This window comes from Rhinolophus hipposideros, assembly GCF_964194185.1.
Source record: "Rhinolophus hipposideros genome assembly, chromosome: 14".
Taxonomy (NCBI): Eukaryota; Metazoa; Chordata; class Mammalia; order Chiroptera; family Rhinolophidae; genus Rhinolophus; species Rhinolophus hipposideros.
Genome location: NC_138060.1, coordinates 38,428,819 through 38,452,293, shown reverse-complemented (window position 1 = coordinate 38,452,293; position 23,475 = coordinate 38,428,819). Strand labels below are relative to the sequence as shown.

The following is a 23,475-nucleotide window of genomic DNA, read 5'->3' as shown; positions in this document are numbered from 1 at the left end:
TAGATGAAAGGAGTTTATGGCAGGGGGCCTCCTCTCAGGGTGACCGACCATCCTGGTTTGCCAGGGACTGTCCCAGTTTTCACCCTGAAAATCCTATGTCCTGGGAAGACTGGTTACCCTGCCTCTTTTATTGTTCCAATGAGTGGGGTGATACATAAGGAAAGATACTAGAGTGTATCTAGGAAAGATACTAGAGAATCTAGAGTGATTCTAGAGTGGTAGTGCTTGATTTTTTTAGGGTACCTCAGAATCCCCCAAAGAATTTGTTAAATAAGCAGATTCCTGTGTTCCACCCCAGAAGATTCTGGTCCAGGAGGTCTGAGGTGGGGCTCAGACGACTGCATTTTTAAGCACCCCAGGATATTCCTATGCCTGGCCTCAAGCTCCCTCAGCAGGCCTTCCTGTCCCTCGTCTCCTCCCCCTCCATATCCAGCATCATCTGGAACCTTCCCCGGAGTCTCTGTGCCCACTTGCTGCCTACAGCACACCACAGCCTGGATGGAGGGCAGCCACCTCTCCACGCTCAGCACAAAGAACAAGCAATGAGAGGAATTCTTGCCAGGAAAAGATTAATAGCTCAACTCAGACCCAAACGCAGGTCCAAGACTCCAGGAGCGCCGATTCTTCTAAAGAAAGTTTAAGCTTGTGAGATACACAAGAAGAAAAAGAAAAAAACAAAGAAAGAAACCCTTCCATTGTACAGATATGCACACAGATCTCTCCAGTTCATTCCCATTCCTTGCTTAGGTTCTATCATACTCAGATACCATCCATAGCAAACGTTATCCTGGAAATTTTAAAACTATCTATTACCCTATCCTATACATTTGTTTCCATATGAATGTAAGTCTGAGATGTTTATTCTCTCTCCTGGACACAATGATTATGGATGAAAAAGGGGATATGTACAACTTCAGTGACCAAAAGTAACCTCACAGAGTGATCTGATCATAAATTCCTAACTGGGCAGGTCAGGTCGTGGTGGGTAGTCACACCCCAATCCTGTGTTCTTGTGCATCCAGTTTACTACACCTTTGAAACACCAGAAGTCCTCTTTTCCAGACCCCTAAAGGCATAACTACCCTCAAAGGAGCACACAATCTGGTTAAGTGTCCTATGCCTTGCATTCTCCACCCGTCCTGTAATTGTCCTTACATTCCCTCCTTAATTCCAAAGGTATAAAAGAAACTGCAAAACTGTCATTCTCTGGAGCATTTGAGATCTTGCTTCCTGGCATTCTTGTCAGTTTGGCTCAAATAAACTCACATAAAAATTCTCTCTAGGTTTGGACATTGCTTACGTCGACAAGTCAAAAGGAAATATGTTTCCTCAGAATAGCTATTGGTTCATTTACTTATTTCTAAAATCTGGTACATTACTTTTGGTCAGCTGTTTTTCATTAATGTGTGAGCCAGACTCCCATTTTCGGTGGCTCTTTTCCCAGTGCTTCTCAAACTTTAATGAACACAAGAATGCCCTGGGATCTTGTAAAAAGACAACCTATGATTCAGTGGGTCTAGGGGAGAGCCTGGGAATCTGCATTTTGAACAAGCTCCCAGGTGATGCCCAGATTGTTGGCTCTCAGACCACAAATGAGTAGCAAAGATGGCTGACAGATGGAAATTTGGTCCTTAATTCTATTTTTGCCTGTAATAAAATAAAAGCCAAATGAGGATTTATTCCTATCACAGGGCTATAAACGACTCTGCTATTTTTTCCTGAGGTTTGCAGGAAATTTGCAGTGTACCCCCAGCTCTGGTGGGAGTGAGTCAGCAAGTTGTAAAACCAAATTCTTTTTCATTATAAAGTCTTATTTCTGCTGTTTACTGAACTACAGAGTCAAATGCTAAGCAAAAGATCTAGAGATTTTTAAAAAGTACATGGACAGGAAGGGAAGTGTTTGAAGAAGAAAATGATTTTAATTATAAAAATGAGTAGGGGTGTCACGTGAGCTCACGTGAGCAAATGCAATTTGGCTAGCTTTAGGGGGCAACTTTTATTAAATCAAATCAGAAAATGGTTATCAGCTGCAGAGATGGATCTTTTAACTTGAAATGGAGGGGCAGATTAAAAACGGCAGCTGTCATACGGTCTTTACAGTTTTGAATTCAACCTAACAGAAAGTTTGGAGGGTGAATACCCGACAGAAATTTTACATTTTGCTGTCCAAGAGCAGAGTGAAATGGTGTTTCTGTGTCATCATCAGTCAAGTTCTCAAACCCTGACGTGAAGAAAAGTAAATACCATTGAGATAAAACTCAAAAAAGTTTCAAGGTGCATACACAGCATTACTTAAAAAATCATGTCATATTATACACAGCATAGAGAAAAAGACCGGGAGAAAGTACAGCAAAGGGCCAACAGTCATTGTCTCTGGGTGGTGGGACTACTGTTTACCTTTGGTTATGCTATTTTGACATTTTCTGCAATGAAAATCTATTACTTTTCTAGTGAAAGTTAATTTTTTAAAAATGGTCATGCTGAGAGATAGATGGAAGGAAAGGAAAGAGGGAGGGAGGGAGGGAGGGACAGAGGGAGAGAGAGAGAGAGAGAGAGAGAGAGAGAGAGAGAGAGAGAGAGAGAGAGAGAGAGAGAGAGAGAGAGAATAAAAGGGAAGGAAAGAAAAAGAAAGAGATAGAAAGGAAGGGAGGGAGAGAGGGAAGAGGGAGGGAAAAAAGGAGTCCCAAGGAAAGTAATCTCACAGGGTGATGTGATTCTAAATTCCTACCTGGACAGGTCATGGTGGATAGTCATGCCTCAGGCATATAATTTTTTAGTAAAAGGTTTATCTTTGCCTTAAACAAGCCCTGTAGTAGTTTCTATGGCTTCTAGGTTAACACACCTTTAAAATAAGCCTTCACCACCCTGAAGAGAGCACAGAATCTTGTTACCTAGCCTGTAATCCAATCCCCGCCTTGCTTGCCCCCATCTCCACGTAATCTTCCTTATGTCCCCTCCTTAATTCCAAATGCATCAAAGAAGTTAGGACACTCTCCTGGGAGTATCTGAGGTCTTGCTTCCCAACACACATCGTCAGTTTGGCTCAAATAAACTCTTTTAAAAATTGTCTATAGGTTTGGCCGTTCTTATGTCGACAGAAGGAAGTAACAGAGATGGCTTTTCCTGTGAAGGAACATTTCTTTCAAATGGCAATTCCTTAAAATACCTTTTTTTTTTTTTTGACTATGTCTCACACAATTGTTTCCTATGTTTTTCTAAGGTCCTATTAATATTAAGGCTGTGATTATAATTTAAAGTGTTAAATGAAATTTGAGTAACCAGAACCTTTCAATTTCCAATCATTCCTCTGTACTCACTGTTTTCTATTTCACATATAGCAACTGGCATTTACGAACTTTACAATATTTCCAGGATGAAATGTGAGGTCCTTTCGCTTCCTACCAGAATCCACAATGAAAGTCCCCAACCAATAAAGTGCCAACCATTCAAGTCCCCACCTTCGCCCAGCTAGTGTGCCTGCCCACTCTCTCTCTGGAGGACAGCGAACACTGGATTTCTGTGACCATGTAGAGCCTCCAGAGGCCGATATGTACAAGGCAGGAAATATTATACGGGCTGACAGAAAGAAACATGCTGGAAAAGACTGCAAAGCCCCGGGCCCTAGAAACAACTCGTTAGGTACCTTTAAGATGGTAATGTTCCAGGTAAAGCTCTCCACTGCTTTTTGTAGTTTTCGTTCCTTCAAACCTTCCTTAGTGCCTATGCTGTGCAAGTGTTCATGGAATTCCATGGCTGAAAGAAATAAAAACACAACATAGATTACTTTTCTGTCCAACCTGTGGTGATAAAGCAGCACTGTTTATTGTTCTAGGGCTATGCTAAATGATTCCAACCTCCAATGGGATTTTGTGAACATGCCTATTTCAGAATGTAATGACAGGGAGCAACTGAAAATTCAGGGCATCAACAAGGCAGAAGGCCTCTTAGAGGTCAGCGGTCTTTCCTCATGGATTTGACGGGCAAAGAAGGCACACGGGAGCATTCTCCTTCTTATTGTAGAGGTGAGGAATCAGGCTCAGCCAGGTTCAGAGACTGATGACTGTGGAGGGAGCAGGAAAAGAGCTGGGACTGGAACCCAGGTCTTGGGAATCTCAGAAGGCAGATTTCAGCTCTGCTGAAGACACAATGTTAGCAACTGGAGATTAAAATAATGTAATGTATTTCCTGTCACAGTAAGAGCCAATGTCAGGTCAGATGCCACACCTATTGCAAAGGGGAGAGGATAGGGAGGAAGACCATGAATTCTAACTTGGCATTTCTACTATGACTCTTTACTATAATTTACATAATGAAATTATTATTCCCTACTGTCATTCAAAAGAGTGGCTAAGAAGGTCCTCATGCAGTTACAATACAATACTGCTGGAGTGATATGACTGTCACATTACTAGTTTAATATCACTATAAGTCATGACTTTTTTACATATTCAATTGCAGTTAATTATCCCATCTCTGGCCAATGGGAATCCTTCAGATAGGTTTCTAAGTCCTTTTGAAATGTCCAATTAACCTTTGTTATGTTCCTTGCTTTCTTGCACAAGATGTTCTAGACTACCAAGTACATTTCCCATCTCAGACCTAGAATCAAGCATTTCTCCAAGGACCTCTGGATTCTGTTAGAGGGGAATGATATTTAAAGGCCACAACCTGTGTGCTAGGAATGCTCACTGTTATGGAATTTTTATTGTTTTCTAGGCCTTTTCATTAGACAGATCTCAGATACTTTTTGGTTTTAAAGGAAGACTAAGATCTTCCTAATACTTCAAATTTAAGTGTACAGAATTTTTACATAATTTTAAAAAACTGTATGCTGATTTCTTATCTATTAGGTGGAAAATCTTAATTCCCAATCACATCAACATAACTGTTAATAGTAAGACTGCTAAACCCAATTTATATTCCCTTTGCTTTTTGTGTGTGTCTTGGAGTGTACTGATAAGACAGGTATGGGTAAGCAGGAACGACTGGGGGAGGGCGGGGTGGCTCCAACTTCACTTTACACAACATCTTCAAAGGTTGCAATAACAAGTCTAACCACACCTTCCCCCACCCCAACGGACAAAGCTGAACACAATAGAAGATTCTACTACAGGCTGAAGCAGTTTATATCCTGGTTAGAGAATATAAAACCCCAGTAAACAAGACACTCAGTGCAGCTATCCACTCCAGATTCTGTCCCAGCAACTCCTCTACTGGTGTTTCTCTTCTTAAACTTTCTAACTTCTATTCCTTTGTGCCTCATGAATTCTTGCCCAACCTGTGTTCCAGCGATCACGACACCTATCTTACTGAGAATGTACAACAAAAATACTGTGTTCTAAAGTCAGTCAGAATAATTGTTTTTCTTTGTGGTTATGTCACTAACAAAGTATAGTTAGGTTAATTTGTGTCTTTTTTTTTTCTCCATTTTGTGTGTGTATGGAGAGGGAGTGCTTTTTTGAATGTAATTGTGTTACAATTATCTGAAAACTTTACATGAGTATAAAGTCAAACTATATCTATGTGTATTCAGGTAAGTTTTCCATCCTTTCTGGTCTCCCCTACCTTGGTCCCTCCCTCCCCTTATATATTTTTATTAGTTTATCTTTCTATTGTATTGTTTCTCCTTGAAAATATAAACAAATGTGTATATATATATTCATAATCCTCCTTTTCTTGCACAAAAAGTAGCATACTATCTCCACTGTTCTGTACTTTGTTTTTGTTGTTTTTTTTTGTCACATAACTACATACTAGAGATCACTCCATGTTGGTGTATAGAGCTCATCCTCACTTTCTTTTTAACAGCTCCAAGCCTCTATTGTGGGGATGGAACAGCTTTTTTTTACCTAGTCCCCTACTGATGGACATTGGGTTGTTTCAAATCTTTTGCTAATAGAAATCATGTGGAGTGGTCGTAATTTTTACAACACATTTCCTGTGTTCTTTTGTATATTTTTTCTGTTCAGTTGGGCATTCCAATTTCTAACTCCATTTCTGTGCAACACCATCTCAAAGCAACTCTTCAACAGCAATTGACAGCAACTTTATTCCTTAGTGGCTTTAAACAGTAAGCAAAAGCTGATACACATGTGATAAAAATGGTAAACTACCAATTTAATCTTTTTTCTTTCCTCTCTTTATTATTTTCCCCACCTAATAGAAAATATGGTCCTACTTCCTGTCATGCTAATAAGTATTAAGAAACTGGTTTCAGGAACGAACAGCAATTTGTAAAATTCATAACACTGTCTAGGAAAGTACCATACTGCCCACTCTCCTTTTCTCCACCTTCTCTTTGTCAGTGATGGTTCTTAAGAACATTCCAACTTGACTAATTAAACCCCTCAACCCCACTGCTGTTGACCTGGCTCAGACAGCGAGCCACATTTCCTGTATCTAGTTCTGACTTTCATTGGATCTGCTTGGCTTAACACACTGAAAAAACAACAACAACCCAAAACCAACCAACCAAACAAAATAACCATGAATAGGTCGCAATCTTGTTCTAAAACCCAGGTTTTTTGCTAGAGCATTAAAACACACACACACACACACACACACTTTACTTCCTGGTTAAATCTGGGAGTCTCCCTGGCAGGGGCTGCAATGACTCAGACCCACTTCTTAGAACATGGCCCGGTGAGGCTCTGACAGTAAGACACTGATATGCTGCCTGTTCTGTTAGGATTGAATACTGGACGCCAGCAGCAAGATCTGGGTTGTAGGACCTGAATCATTAATGCTCATAATGTTTCTATTTCGGGCAGTCAGGCAGCACTGCTGTCTTGTAAGTATCACTGAGGTTTGGTAGGTGGAATCCATGACTGGAAGACCGGAAGGAGAAGAGACACAAGAGGAGCAGGGTGGGGGAGTAAATCTCTGTGAACAAGAAGGCACACAAGCACCGTATTTTGCTGTGTATAATGCGCACTTTGGCCCAAATTTGTGAGGGAAAGCTAAGCATGCACATTATACGTGGGCAGTACTAATTCCATATCTATACAAGTGTTTTTAATTCTTTTATTTATGCTTATGAGTTAACAGTGTAACTAAAAATCAATAACGATATCCGTATGCAAAATAATACTCTGGAATACTATAATCGGTTTTGTTGAACTTACAATGGACTTGCAACGATGAAGAGTTCTTGGCCTTCTATGATGCGTAAATATCGTAAATTTGTTACCGGTACACAAAATTTCTTGTACCTTGTATCTGTTCTTGTGTTTTGTAATTATTACATAAAATTTCTTGTAGCATAATATGCTACATAAAATTTCTTGTAGCATAATATGATAAAGAATGCTAAAATTCCTTTATAATACAAAAAAAAAAAAACCCACAAGTACCTAAATGTAAATAAAAATTTGAATTAGGAAAAATAAAACAAAAGAATTTTTTCCCTGAAAGTTTGGGCCATAAACATGGAAGTGCATTATACACAGGAGTGCATTATACATGGCAAAATACAGTATATGGTCTTCCAGCTACATGCAAAGTACAAGACATTGGAAAGGAAAATGGAAGTGATGTTAACGTGGGACTACACACTACAATTGCCTGGCCAGATGCAAGTAATAATGATGCTTTTTTATTGCAAATTTCAAAATTGGCACAAAGGTGTAATACAACTACTGGGGGATTTTTTAAAATACCCAGATATCGGCTTGGAAGCCTCACTCCACCAAAGGCAGACTGTGTATCTTGTCTTGCTGAACATTTTATCAACAGTAAGGTAATGAGGCAGTGACAGGAACCACTGCACTGGGCTTCATTCCAACTCACAAGGAAGAACCTACAGATAATGCAAGCATGGAATAGTGGAAGAGAACACTGAGCTTAGACAAACAACTATCCCAGATTTTAGGAAAGTAGCTTCCAGAAAGTTCAGAAGAACCCAGGGCCAGAGGCAGTAAAAAGATAGGCTGCTTTGAGAAGGAGTGAGTACTCGAGGAAGAAACACAGATGATTAAAAAAAAAAATACTGATAAGGAAGAAACAGGGGAGACATTTAAAGAAACAAGTATATCTATCCCCAAAATTCACATTTTACGTGTCTATTAAAACGTGAGACTAGACAATTCCACCTTACCTTCCCTCTCTTAAAATATCAGTAGTCTAATAAAAGTCTATAGGGTATTGCAAAATTGTTAATAAAGTTCTTTAAAAGCAGGCACAAAAGGGTATTAAGTTGAAACTGGAAAAGTTATGTTAAAAATATAAAATAAAAAAATTTTAAAGTGCTAACCAGGATAATCCCAAACAGGTCCACACCAAGACACATTATAGTTAAAATGGCAAAGGTTAAAGACAAAGAGAGAATCCTAAAAGCAGCAAGAGAAAGACAGTGGGTTACATACAAGTGAACTCCTATAAGACTATCAAATGACTTTTCTACAGAAACATTGCAGGCCAAGAGGGAGTGGCAGGAGATAGTCACAGTGATGGAAAACAAAGGCCTACAACCTAGATTGCTTTATCCAGCAAGGCTATCATTTAAAATTGAAGGAAAGATAAAGAGCTTCTCAGAAAATAAGCAAAAGGAATTTATTACCACCACGCCAGCATTGCAGATATATTAAAAGGGCTTCTATAAACAGAAGAAAGATGAAAACAATCGAACTACAAATTTAAAAAATGGCAATAACTATGTACCTATCAATAATCACTTTAAATGTAAATGGATTAAATGCTCCAATCAAAAGACATAGGGTGGCTGAGTGGATAAGAAAGCAAGACCCTTGTATATGCTGTATACAAGAGACTCATCTCAGATCAAAAGACACACACAGGCTGAAAGTGAAGGGTTGGAGTAAAATATTTCATGCAAATTGAAATGAGAAAAAAGCTGGAGTTCCAATACTTATATCTGACAAAATAGACTTAAAAATGAAGAATATATTAAAAGACAAAGATGGGCACTATATAATAATAAAGGGATCAATCCGACAAGAGGACATAACCCTAGTAAACATCTATGCACCCAACATAGGAGCACCTAAATATATAAAACAGATATTGACTGACACAAAGCCAGAGATCAACAGTACCACTATCACAGTAGGGGACTTCAACACACCTCTGACAACCAGGGACAGGTCTTTCAGACAGAAAATCAATATAGAAATAATGGCCTTAAATGACACATTGGACCAGTTGGATTTAATCGATATTTTCAGAGCATTTCACCCCAAAGCTGCAGAATACATGTTCTTCTCAAGTGCATATGGAACATTTTCCAAGATAGACCACATGTTAGGCCACAAAACAAATCTTGATAAATTTAAGAAAATTGAAATAATACCAATTATGTCTTCTCTGACCACAGTGCTATGAAATTAGAAATAAACTACAGGAAAAAAACTGGAAGACACACAAATTCATGGAGGCTAAATAATGAATGGGTCAACCATGAGGTCTAGGAAAAAATCAAAAGATATCTTGAGACAAACAAAAATGAAAACACCATGACCCAAAATCTATGGGATGCAGTGAAAGCAGTCCTAAGAGGGAAATTCATAGCAATGCAGGACTACCTAAATAAACAAGAAAAATCACTAATCAACAGTTTATCTTCACACTTAAGGGATCTAGAAAATGAACAGCAAAATAAGCACAAAGGGAGTACAAGAAAGGAGATAATAAAGATCAGAGCGGAAATAAATGAAATGGAAACCAGAAAAACAATACAAAAGATTAATGAAGAGGTGGTTTTAGAGAAGATAAACAAAATCGACACACCTGTAGCCAGACTCATCAAAAAAAGAGAGAGAGGACCCAAAGTAATAAAATCAGAAATGAAAGAGGAGAAGTGACACCAGACACCACAGAAATACAAAAATTTTAAAGAAATTACTATGAGCAACTATATGCCAACAAATCAGACAATCTGGAAGAAATGGACACTTTTCTGGAAGCATACAACCTTTCAATGCTACCTCAAGAAGAAATGGAAAACTTGAATAGACTGATTACCATCAGGGAAACTGAATCAGTAATCGACAAGCTCCCAACAAACAAAAGTCCTGGACCAGATGGCTTTACAGGTGAATTTTACAAAATATTCAAAAAAGACCTATCACATACTCTCTTCAAGCTATTTCAAAAATTCCAGAAGGAGAGAAGTCGCCCAAACACTTTTTATGAGGCCACTAAAACCCTGATCCCCAAATCGGACAAAGACACTACAAAAAAAGAAAACTACAGGCCAATATCTCTAACGTAGATGTAAAAATCCTCAACAAAATATTAGCAAACAGAATTCAGCAATACATTAAAAAGATCATTCACCATGATCAAGTGGGATTCATAGCATGCAAGGGTGGTTCAACATCTGCAAATCAATTAATGTGATACACCACATTAACAAAATGAAAAATAAAAATCATATGATCATATCAATAGATGCAGAAAAAGCATTTGACAAAATCCAACAGCCATTTATGATAAAAACTCTTAAGAAAGTGGGAATAGAGGGACCATATCTCAATAAAGGCCATATATGATAAACCCACAGCTAACATCATACTCAATGGGGAAAAACTAAAACCATTCCCCTTAAGATCAGGAAAAAGGCAAGGTTGCCCACTTTCTCTACTTCTATTCAACACAGCGCTGGAAGTTCTAGCCACAGCAATCAGACAAGAAAAAGAAATAAAACGCATCCAAATTGGTAAGGAGGAAGTAAAATTGTCATTATATGCAGATGAGATGATACCATATATAGAGAACTCTAAACACACCACCAAAAAACTATTAGAACTGATAAATGAATTTAGTAAAGTAGCAGGATATAAAATTAATATTCAGAAATCAGTCGCATTTGTATATACCAATAATAAATATCAGAAGAAGAAATTAAGAAAACAATCCCATTTGCAATTGCTTCAAAGACTATAAAATACCTGGGAATAAATTTAACTAAAGGAGTAAAAGATCTGTACTCAGAAAATTATAAGACACTGAAGAGAGAAATTAAAGAAGATACAAATAGATGGAAACACATACCATGCTCATGGATAGAAAGAATTAATATTGTTAAAATGTCCATACTGCCTAAGGCAATATCCAGATTCAACACAATTCCTATCAAACTACCAAGGATGTTTTTCACAGAAATAGGACATATAATCCTAAAATTTATATGGTACCATAAAAGACCCTGGACAGCCTCAGCAATCTTGGGAAATAAGAACAAAGTTGGTGGTATAGGATACTTTACATCAAATTATACTACAAGGCTACAGTAATCAAAACAGCATGGTACTGGCATAAAAACAGACACATAGATCAATGGAACAGAATAGAGAGCCAAGAAATAAATCCATGCCTATATGGTCATTTAATCTACAACAATGGAAGCAAGAATGTACGGTGGGGTAAAGACAGTCTATTCAATAAATGGTGCTGGGAAACCTGGACAGACACATGCAAAAAAATGAAGCTGGACCACCTCCTTACACCATATACAATAATAAATTCAAAATGGACTAAAGACTTAAATGTAAGATCTGAAACCATAAAATTCCCAGAAAAAAATATAGGAAGAAACTTTACAGACATTACCCAGAGTAAGATTTTTACTGATATATCCCCTTGGGCAAGGGAAGTAAGAGAAAAAATAAACATGTGGGATTACATCAAACCAATAAGTTTTTTCACAGCAAAGGAAACCATCAATAAAACAAAAAGGGTTCCTACTGTATGGGAGAAGATGTTTGCCAATGTATATTCGATAAGGGGTTAATATCCCAAATTTATTAAAAAAACTCAACTCAACTCCAAAGAAACAAACAACCCAATTAAAAAATGGGCAGAGGTTATGAAGAGACTTTTTTCTAAAAAGGACATACAGATGGCAAACAGACATATGAAAAAATGCTCAACCTCACTAATCATTAGAGAAATGCAAACAAAAACCACAACGAGATACCACCTCACCCCTAAAATGGCTATCATCAATAAATCAACAAACAACAAGTGCTGGCAAGGATGTGGAGAAAAGGGAACCCTTGTGCACTGTTGATGGGATTGTAGATTGGTGCAGCCACTATGGAAAATTTTTAGTATGGAGATATCTAAAAAATCTGAAAATGGAACTAACTTATGACCCAGCAATTCCACTCCTAGGTATCTACCTGGAGAAATCCAAAACTCTAATTCAAAAAAATTTATGCACCCCTACGTTTATTGCAGCACTATACACAATAGCCAAGACATGGAAACAACTGAAATGACCCTCAGTAGATGACTGGATTAAGAAACTGTGGTACATTTATACAATGGAGTATTATAAAGCCATAAAGAATGAAATCTTACAATTTGCAACAATATGGATGGACCTAGAGAATATTATGTTAAGTGAAATAAGTCAGACAGAGAAAACAAATACCATATGATCTCACTTATATGAGGAATCTAAAGAAAAGAATAAATGAATGAACTAATCAGAAACAGTCTCAGAGATATAGAGGAAAAACTGAGGGTTGCTACATGGGAGTGGAGGTGGGGATAAGGGGGAAGGTGAGGGGATTAGAAAGCACAGTCTGTAACCACAAGATTGCCACAGGAATAGGAAAGTCGATTTGGGGAATGTAATCAATAATACTGTAAAGATTTTGTAAGGTATCCAATGGACACTTGTCTCATTAGGGAGACCACCTCAGGGATGCTGTAGATGCCTGATCACTGCACTGTACACCTGAAGCTGAAGATGAAGAATAATGAATGTCAACTACAATTATATATATATATATATATATATATATATATGTATATATATATATATATATACATATATATATACATATATATATATATATAGTTAATTACAAGAAGCAGAGTACAGCATTAGGAATAGAGACAGTGGAAATATAATGGCTGTGTGCGATGTCAGAGGGGTAGTGGATGGGGGGAGGAGGGTTGTCACTGTGTGAGGGATATAAATGATAAATGTCTATTACATTGTTTTGTGCACCTGAAACTAATAAAAAATGTTTAAAAAATAATTTAAAAATAATTTAAAAGTTTTTTTTTAAGTGACCAAGACTGTCAGCTCCATTGTTATTTATTTCATTATTTGATTTGCTGCATAACACGTGTTTCTTTAAGAAAGGTTTTTATATTGTTAACTTATAGACTAATCACTGTAAATATTCTGCTAATCCATTGATGTGAAGCATATGTTGATTTTATTTTTTAAGGAAATAAAAGGGTGGTCACCTTGGCCTGTACGGCATGACTGCAGCTTTCACTGCTCCCCTGTGACATACAAGGTCCAGAGCAAGCAGTTGGGGCACTCACTCAAGAGAAGCAAGAAGCAGCTTGCAGGCACTTTACATGTTACAGAGAAAATGTGGATAGGGGCTATAGAATGTTCCCAAGGAAATTGTAAAGGATTTGAATATTGGTTTGCCTGAGCCCAATACCCCAAGGTTTTCCAACTACCATGCATTATTTCTGAACAAGAGTCCCAGCCCTTAATACAAGCTCATAATATGGTTATGTGTATCAAATAATTATGGTGTGAGGTAGAACATTGTAAGGTCTACTGGATAGGCACTGACACAGTTAGAAGGGAATATAGAGGGGGAACGAATGAGATTAAGCATTTGAACTGGGTCAGCCCCTATATAACAAGGAAATCTAATTATACATCTAGGATGCAAATTGCATTAATCCCTTGATATTAAATTACCAGGAAATCTATTCTAACATGTCACAGGGGGTCTTTTCAGTTGTTTATACCAACGGTGAGTATAAAAAACTTGTCTGGGGTAGCTGTTAAGTAACTTTCTCCCTATTTCCCAAATTATTTTCAGCAAAGAAACATTAGCCCACTGAAAAAGTCTGCATCTTATTGAGCAACTTAAAAGCAGTATTTCTTCTCCTGTAAGTCATGCCATTTTGTCTAGAGAGCAGAGGGAGTTTTAAAGTAGCTAGTGAAAAGCAGTTTCTCTAATTACAGTTTGAGGTTGGTGGGTTAGGAGCTAGAGGAAGGTGAAGAGATTTGGAGTTCCCCCCGTGGGAGTGAAGTGGGTGTTAGCCAGTGCTGGGCAGCAGCACCCTAGATGGGCAAGGAGCAGGTGTGAACCTATGACTGCAGGTGAACAGGCTCACGTGGAGGAGGCAGGGAGCTGGGAGGTTGTTGTAGTCATCTAAAGAATGTTCAGGGCATGTGGCCTCCTCTGTCTGAGAGAGCATGAGGAATGGTAATGTGCCAAAGGGTTTGGGGAACTTGTAAGAAGATCATGGGGACAGCCTTCATAGAGAAGTCACGTGGAGACTGGAGAGTGGGTCTCAAACCTCGGTGTGCTACAAAATAGTGGGGGTGCAGGTTTAGAAATGCAGATTTTCTGCTTCTCCCCCAGGGATTCTGATTCAGAAAGTCGGGGGTGGGCCCAGACACGGCCATATTTAGCAAGTACGAGAAGATATCCATGCAAGAAGGCTCTGGGGATCACTGTGAGGAAAATGAGAATAGGAGGACGAGGAGATGGGACCGAGAGATAGAAAGCCATGATGAAGGTGGAGAGCATGCCTGGTCAGTGCTAGCGGGCCACGATTAGAAGGGCATTTCAGAAAACCTAACAATTACGATCTATTCTGAAAAAAAGGAAAGTTGGGGGCGGTGGACAAGGCAGTCAAGACCCTTCTTCTGTAAATGACTGACCCAGTTCACATACACAAATACTTATGTCCAAATTATTTTCTTTGTCTTGAACTTCTATGTTTTCTCCTTTCATTTTTATTATAAAGGACTCTAACATGAAACAATCAGGACTATTTACTTGAAGAGGTAAAACTGAACTGTTATCTAAGATTTACATGTGGATTTTTCAGAATAGTTCTCTGTTTCTGTAATTCGTAGCCAATATCCATAATATTGAAATACAAAAGGTTGCATCATTTTGGATAATGAAAGTAATTCTTGATTCACGAAGTAATAACACTAATCGGTCAGCCAACATTTATTGATCACACACCATATGCAGGTCATGTGACTATATGCTGTGCCGAGTCCCATTTAAAAAACCCGTTACTTAAATATGCTGAACACTCCGTAAAAAGCTACAGATTTCTAGAAATATGGGGAACAAACTGGAGCAAGAGAACCAGTACTTACATTATCAGCTCATTGACAACTGATAGAGAAATCTTTATAATTTTGTTCTGGAATAAAACAATGGCTACATTTAGAAGCATTAGTATAGCAAATGGAGCAAAAGCATTAAAATGATGATGTGAGAAGACATAACAGTTGGTGCTTTAAAAAAAAAAATCAAAGCCAAAGTAAACTCTGTAGGAGCAATAGGAAGTCAGTGTTTTTGTATTAGGAAAAAGACACTACGTATAGGAGATTTAGCAGGCCTATGTGGACCATATACCATGTTTTCCCAAAAATAAGACCTAGCCAGACAATCAGCTCTAATGCGTCTTTTGGAGCAAAAATTAATGCAAGACCTGGTATTATATTATATTATATTATACTATATATTATATTATATTATATTATATTATATTATATTATATTATACCTGGTCTTTTATAAGACCAGGTCTTATAGTAAAATAAGGTCTCATATTAATTTTTGCTCCAAAAGATGCATTAGAGCTGATTGTCTGGCTAGGTCTGATTTTCGGGGAAACAAGTTATTATAATGTGAAAGGCTGCAGAATAAATTACAAACAACTGGTAATGTAGGGTTAGATTATTTAATCTCACAAAATAAAATAAAAATAAATCAGACAAGTTTAAATTTCTGAAAACCTGAGGAAGTCTACCTTGTGTTTTCACTTAAGTAACTAGATGGAGAAGATAATAAATACTCCCAGGGTAGAGAGCAGATTGCCCTTGCACCTGTTATGAAATTAGAAGCACTTACAATGGAAAGTTACATAACCAGGAAGACAGGGAGTTCTTGATCCCTTCCTGTGCTTGATCTTTTCCAGCCTTGGTGTCCTAAGTGAAGTGACCAGAATGCTGGGCTCTGATGAAACAAAGGCCGTCTGCTTAGCTCCTGTCCTCAGCAGACACCTCTCTACCAGACAGAGCCCGGGACACAGAGCGAGCGAGCAACCCGCACAGTTTGGTTGTGACCTCAGGGTGCAGGCTGGGCCTCAGGACCCCTGTGCCTCCCATTGCTTTGGACACTTGTGGCTATTCCTCTGGTCAGCTTACAGAGGTTAGCTCTACCTCCTGCCTTCTTATTAACAACACTATTAACCCCACTGCAATTACACAAAATAGGTGTCTGATTTGTTCTGCATGTTCTTCGCTTACCAAATATCAATGTGTCTGTTGTCTGCCTGGCTACGCTGCCCATATTGTAGAGTGACAGCCCTTCCACTCTGGGAAGAGGACTGTTCATTTACACTGGCGCAGTGCCTAGGAGCAGCCCTCACCGGCAGGCTTTCCAAAATGCTTGTTAGAGGTGCCTTTACAATTCTCAAAAGGATCAGAAAGTCAGAGAACTATACCCAAAGCAGCTTCTCTGAGCACGTACAAAGGACAGGACACTGCCTCTGCCATTCCCTCAGCTGACACCACTCAGGGCTGCCCCCACGCACGGCCCTGTCAGCACTGTGGGAAGATGCAGACCCAGGCAGCCTTCTGCGGAACCTCCGTTTCTTCATCTGGGGCATTCAGGACTGAAACAGAGGGCTTTCCAGTGCCAAAACACAAGTCTTTTTCATGGATGAAGTGCAGGTTAAAAACAAACAAACAAAAGCCCTGTATCCTTCTGAAAATAATGAGTGAACATGTCTTGTGAAGAACATCTGCAAAATGAACATTTGGAAGATTTAAAATGACCGATTTAGGCCCAAAGAGATCTACTATTCTTCCGGAGCACAGCGTCCTGGCCTCCAGGGCCGAGCACCGCCTGGTAGCCCACCAGGCGGGCCCTGCGACCAAGGAGGCAGAGGCGGGTTCTTGACTCGCTGCTGCTGCTTAGTGACAAGAATTCCCACTGTGAAAACAATCTTCAGCTTCAGAAATAGAAACCAGGCTAATAATAATGAGGGAATAACAAGTGGAACTGTTTTCTTCTTTCAGGAACAAATTCTATTTCCCTGTATGTTTCCAGTGTCTTCCAAATACTATGTCAACACATTTTTATCGTAAATTTGTATATTTTAGAGCCAAGCGTAGTTGTCCACATTACCTTGAAGTTGGTTATTTAACAAAATAATTATATGTTTTCTATTAGTCAATGTCCCATCTGCTAGTCTGATTTCTAAGAAATGGCATTGTAAGAGCCTCAAATAAAGCATGGCTTTACCCAATATAACATTGTGGGGCAGCTATTAAGGAGGGAGGGGCAAGAAGCAGGACTCTGAGTCTACTGTGACGTTGCCACCCAAGTAAGACATGAGGTAACAGTTCATTCTGGCCAAAGAAATTGAAATCTTTGTTAGGTTTTTAGTAAACTTCATTTGAAAACCGACACTAACTAGGTAAATAGTCCTTTGAAAACTGGGACATAGTACGCGATTACAATGTGCTATATTATTTAACAGTCAAAATATTTAGTGTTTAAAGGCACTAAAGTTTGAAGGCTGTGAGCAACCTGCACGAATCCAATGACACATACAGGAAAATGGGTTACAGCTTGGGTAAATGATGTCCAGAAAGTAGAGCGCGATCATGTCTCATACATAAACCTGGCTGGGCCTGCTGTGGCTGTTCTTGTGCCAAAAGAATTGTCTTTGAGCCTTGGCTGTTCTGTGCCAAAAACCTACAATTATGTTTCTCTGACTCCATGACCCCAAGTTTCTGTTCCTAGGGAAAAAGCTGTGGGTTATTTTTCTTCTGGAATGTTAGCCAAGAAGAAAATCTGCTCAAATTACTTTGTGGTAATGAACTTGAGAACTAAGGAAATCGATAGCAGGTCACCACACAGCAGAGAAAGGAGACATGCAAAACCCATACTCAGGTGATTTCTCCACGAGTTTAGTTCAGTTCTGGTCTACAGGGAACGGAAGACACAGGCCATGCGAACAAAGAACAAGAGTAGGCCATGGGTCCTTGACAGGGACTGCACAAATCATATAACCATTCAATTTGTAGTTATAATGTTAAATTTTGAAAATTGGTATGGCCATACAAAAGTATATTATTTGGTTTTTATGTAAAGAACTGTATTTTGGAAAGTTATTGGTTCTTTCCATGACCTCTCTTGAAAATCTAAACAGCTCCGATTTTTTTATTCCGGTAGGTGTTGGTTTCACGTAATTTTCCAATTACTATTTCAAAGAACTTTATGAGTTAACTATTTTAAAGGTTTTTCTTTAACAGGCTTAAAACTTAATGACAAAAAATGAAACGTAATGCTGATAAAATATGTTTTATAAAAATTAATAAATAAGTGTAAATTTTCCAAGATGATATAATTAAATTAAGAACATTAGTACAACTGCACTGCATATGACGGAAAGTAGTGAAGATAAATTTCCCCTTCTAATCAAATTTCCTGCTTTCCATCACAGACAAACTTCGATGAAAACCAAAAAGCCACAGAAATAAAATAAAAATTAAAAAAACATATGATACACACACACACACATAATACTAAGATATGAAGAAGAGGTTTGGGCTTTGAAGGGAAGAGGGTTTCAGTCAGAAACATGGCATCATTTCCTCTTCGATTGAAATGAATTCCATTTATTCTTGCCAAACATAAAGCAGATGACCTTTCAAAAATTCTGGTTGGGATTTTCTCTACCAATCTAAATGATATGTTTAAAATATACCATGTAGCACATGGCTAAAAATGTTTAGAAGCAAGTATAATTTTAAAAGATACTCATAAAAGAGACACACTGATCTTAAACTGATATACTCAAAGATTAGTTTTGCAAATGAAAATTTACTTTGCTGTCCCCAAACACTCTTTTATCACAAACATATCCAGTGCAAAAATACTTTTTTGTGTGTTGAAAATAGAAACCAAAGCAAAGGGTAAAATTTTTCAAATGGTGATAAAAGAAATATATATTTATAACTTTAATTTATTTCAAATGACCCAAATTAGGTGTGGTGAGCTATTTACTGGAAGATGGAAGAATATAACACATGGGGGAATTTAACTATTGGGGACCTCATTCAAGAGGTCGATTTATCAACAGTATTAAAAGTACCTCAATATAATATGGTCTGCACGTGTCTTGTGGCACAACATCAAAGTACCTTGAAAACAAAATATGGGTATCTGATCATTTTTTCCAACTAATTTCATACAGTACTTGTTAAAATACACAGCCTTTGTAAACTATACATTCTGCCCCAAAACTCCAGGGGTCTGAGGTTTGTGCCACTGACACATGGGCACAATAATCCCCATGGAACATGGAAATGCCTAATTACTTTTCATATAGTTCCAGTTGGTAGTCTCTTTTTTCTTGGTCTTCTTCCCAAACAATCTTGGCATTAACACAAGCCAAATTATTTTAAGACAAATTTTGAACTGTTAAATCCCGTTCCACATGAGGTGGAATAAACCAGGTCTTTTAAATATATCCATGAAACCCAGATGGATGACAAGATTCCCCAAGATGCCAAATCCACAGCAGTACAATTTGTGAATGAATTATATAAAGAAGGTTCTTTTTCCTCTGCCAGCATGTTTCATCCGGGTAAATCTAGGTGAGATGAAGTTTCATAACTTGTACTCCTTTGTGGAATCTAATTAGCATGCCACCATTCTAAATGCAAAGTCATGTGTCACCCGGGATCACAGAAGAATGATGTGTTTAGCAGGACCCTCATTTTATTTCACATAAAAAGGCCTTCTTCACCCCAATTATACTCAAAGATTATTGTTTTTTTATCTAGGACAGCTTAGTTTGGATTAACACTCTTAAATCAATTCTTTCTTTTCTGCCATAGTTTGGAATGACCGCCATAACCAAGACTTCAAGACCTCACTGTTCCACTTCTCCCTTTCTTTTTACACCTCTTCTTATTTTAATTTTTGAACAGATAATATAGCCATATGGCTCAATAATTTAAAAAGTATAAACTGGCATACAGAGAATTATCTTTCTCATCCCCATCTCTTACTCTCTTTGTTCCCCTCCTATCAGGCAACTGTGTTATTCCCTCTTAGGTATCCTTCCAGAGAGAGGGAGGCACTGACAAGCACACAGGGCTCTATTCTGCCCCCCCACTTCTTACAACAAATACTAGCAAAGTGTAAAGTGCACTGTTTGCTTTGCCTTTTAAAACAAAACAAAACAAAACACACACCCACACCCACACACCTATATTTTACTTATATGTGTGTGTATATATATATATATATACATATATATATAATGTATATGTACAAGATCTTCCTTATATATGTATATATGTTGTGTGTGTGTTTGTGTGTGTGTGTGTACAGATGAATATATGTACACATATGGGGGTGCCAAAAAAATGTACAAGTGGACACTTTGGTCAATGTTGCTCAAGCAGTAGTTCACCGTAATCAGAAGTGTCTGGACGCTAATGGTAACCTCTTTGAGCACCTCTTGGAATTTAGAAGTCAAACATGACTTGTGTTCATCTTTTGTTATCAATATATATTGAGTACTACAATTTTAATACAGTGTTTTCCTTTCTTAAAATGTGTATGCATTGTTTTGGCACCCTCTGTATTTCTTTATTCTTTTTTTATGGGAGCATAATGCTCTATTATATGGATCTACCATAATGTATTTAACAAGAGCCCTCCCACTGAAACTTAGGTTGTCCTAAGTGTTAACAAGGAAATCCTGTACATTGTCTTCCCCAAGTATGTGATCACATCTGTATAATAAACTCTGAAAAAATGAAATTGCTAGTTCAAAGTGCATATCATTAGTAGTTCTGCAATTTGTGGCCACATGGTCTTCCTTAGCTGTGGACCCAATTTACACCCCCCGACAATGTGACAGTTATCAGTTTCCCCTATATTCTCACCAATCCGTCATGACCTGTGTGTGACGGAACTTTGGGGCCTTTGATACAAATGTTTGGATCTGATGCATGAAAAATGGCATCTCCTTAAAATACATCACTTACTCTACATCTAGAAGATCACAGTGTTCTCCTGCCTGTCTGGCTGCACCTGTCTGTGCTTGTTCTTCCATATCTCCCCAACACCTAAACGCTGGAGGGCCAGGGCTCAGTCTTCTCTATCCATAGTCACTTCTTAAGTGACTCAGTCGCTAAGCTTAAAAGACTACCTTTGCGGTTATGGATTCCCAATTCATTACCTCCAGGCTGGACCTCTCCTCTAAACTTTAGACTTGGGTGTCAACTAGGCATATCCCCTTAACGTTTCTGAAATCAAATCTCTGATCGTTCCTCCTACATCCTCTCTTCCCTAATCCTCTCCATTCGGTAATTAGCAGCCTTTCTTTTCTAGACAAAAATCTTGCAGTCGTACTGATTCCCGGCTTTCTCTCTTCCTACCATTTTATCAATACTTCTTGATAGCAGAACCTTCAGAATATCCAGAATGTAATCACTTTGCATTACCTCCACCCAGCCACCCCGGATCATGCCACAATCACTGATTGGGTGAGACTGTTGCAAAAGCCTCCTGTCAGGTTTTCCAGTATCTGCCCTTGCCCCAGCCCCTATCCCCAGACTATCTGACACTATTCCTCGGCTCAGACCCTCAGACAGACCTCTCACATCACTGAGAACAGAGCCAGCATCCTCACATGGATGGTCTGGCCTGTCTGGCCAGTCCTCTGCCATGTGGCCCATTGTTAACTGGCTCCTGCCCTCTCCTCTTCTTGCTCACAGCGCTGCAGCCACAATGGCCAGTTAGTTCCTCCTCGACCCAGCAAGTGTTCTCACCTCAAAGCTCTGCCTCAGTGGACCCTCTTCCTGGGATAATCCCTTTCCAGATGTTGAAATTTTGCTCTCCACCTCCAAACACATCTCTGCACAAATGTCACCGGTTCACAGAGGTATTCGTTGGGTCCCCACTCTTGGCACTCTCTGTCCACATTTCTGCCTCATTGTTTCCAAAACACTTATCACTGTCTGACACACTGTTTTATTTATTTGCTCCTTGTTTATTTTCTGTCTCCCACAACTAGATTTCAGCTTCACAAAGGCCAGGGTTTAGGCTTTTTGTTCATAACTGTATTCCCTGTACAGGTTTGCAACTCTTAAGAATGAAGCTACACAGCTTTTCGTTGTGTTTTAGAGTCTTTGGAATTTCCCTATTGTGAACTGTGCTCCTATTCTTTGCAAAGAATAGGAACATTGGGGTAGTTGACCTTTTGCTGATTGATTTTAGGAGTTCCTTACATATTAGGGATATCTGCTCTTTCTGGTATGAATTGCTAACCATTTTTCTCTGTAGTTTTTGCTGTGACTTTACGTCTCATAGTTTTTGCCATACAGAAATGTTCCCATGCAGACTAACACATTAGGGCTTTTTGTTGAATGTTATGTTAAAGCTTCTGGGTTTAGGTTGTTTCCTTGCCTGCATCTCCAGCCTCATTGCTGCTCCTGTCCTGTCCTTGTCACAGCCGCTGCTAGCTTGGGCCTACTGCTTCTCCCTGCCTGGAATTCCTGTCCCCACCTACCTTGCTCCCACACAACCACCTTTCTTGATTCACTCCTGTCCTAAGACCTGGTTCAATAGTCAGCCCCGACAGAGTTACTCACGGGGTGTGTTGTCACAAAGGTGCCCTCTCACTATTGGATGATCTCTTCACATGCCAGTCCCCCACCCTTGACCTGGAGCCACCGTGAGGGCAGGGTCTCCAGTGACTGTCAGACTGAGAGTAAGGACCTAATAAATGTCTGGTGAATAAATGAACGAACAAATAAATGCAACTTCTACGTTCAATTCCATTCAACATATATTTACTGAGCGCTAACTTTATGTCAGGCACTATTCTTGGTGTTTGGGATACTTTGTGAATAAACCAAGATCTCTGCCCTCAAGGAGTTTACATGCTAGATGGAAGAAGGACACACAATAAGCAACAGACATAAGTAAGCTAGATGGTAGGTTAGAAGGTAATGATTGCTATAGAAAAAAGACAACGTAAAGGCAGAGTGAGGGGATCAGGCGAGCTGGGGCTGCTTTTAAGCTTTGAGGTTGAACTTCCAGTTCTGAATTATAGACTTATAATCATATCACAGGATATTCTGTATTTCCCCCAACCCTTTCTTCCTTGGAGGACTCATCCAATCAAGCACCTCTTCCATTTGGATGACACTAATTCTATCTGTAAGCCCAACTCCATCCCAAGCTTTGTTGTAGTTGCTTCAACAACTTATTAGCTATTTCCATTTGGCCATCTGCTATGGTCTGAATGTCCTCCCCAAATTCATATATTGCAATCCTAATGCCTAATTTGATGGTATTTGGAAGTGGGGCATCTGGGAAGTGTTTCGGTCATCAGGGTAGCGCCCTCATGAATAGGATCAGTGCCCTTATGTTAATAAAAGGGACTGCAGAGAGTTCCCTAGCTC

General features: G+C 38.8%; 1 protein-coding gene across 1 annotated transcript in view; it reads right to left on the bottom strand.

The window, feature by feature from the left end:
- The window catches only part of PLCL2 (phospholipase C like 2), a 185,667-nt gene that overhangs the window by 21,074 nt on the left and 141,118 nt on the right, over positions 1-23,475 (bottom strand). The window contains exon 5 of the mRNA XM_081071617.1: positions 3,644-3,753. Within this exon, the coding sequence (XP_080927743.1) occupies positions 3,644-3,753 (110 nt within the window). The remainder of the gene's footprint in view (positions 1-3,643; positions 3,754-23,475) is intronic.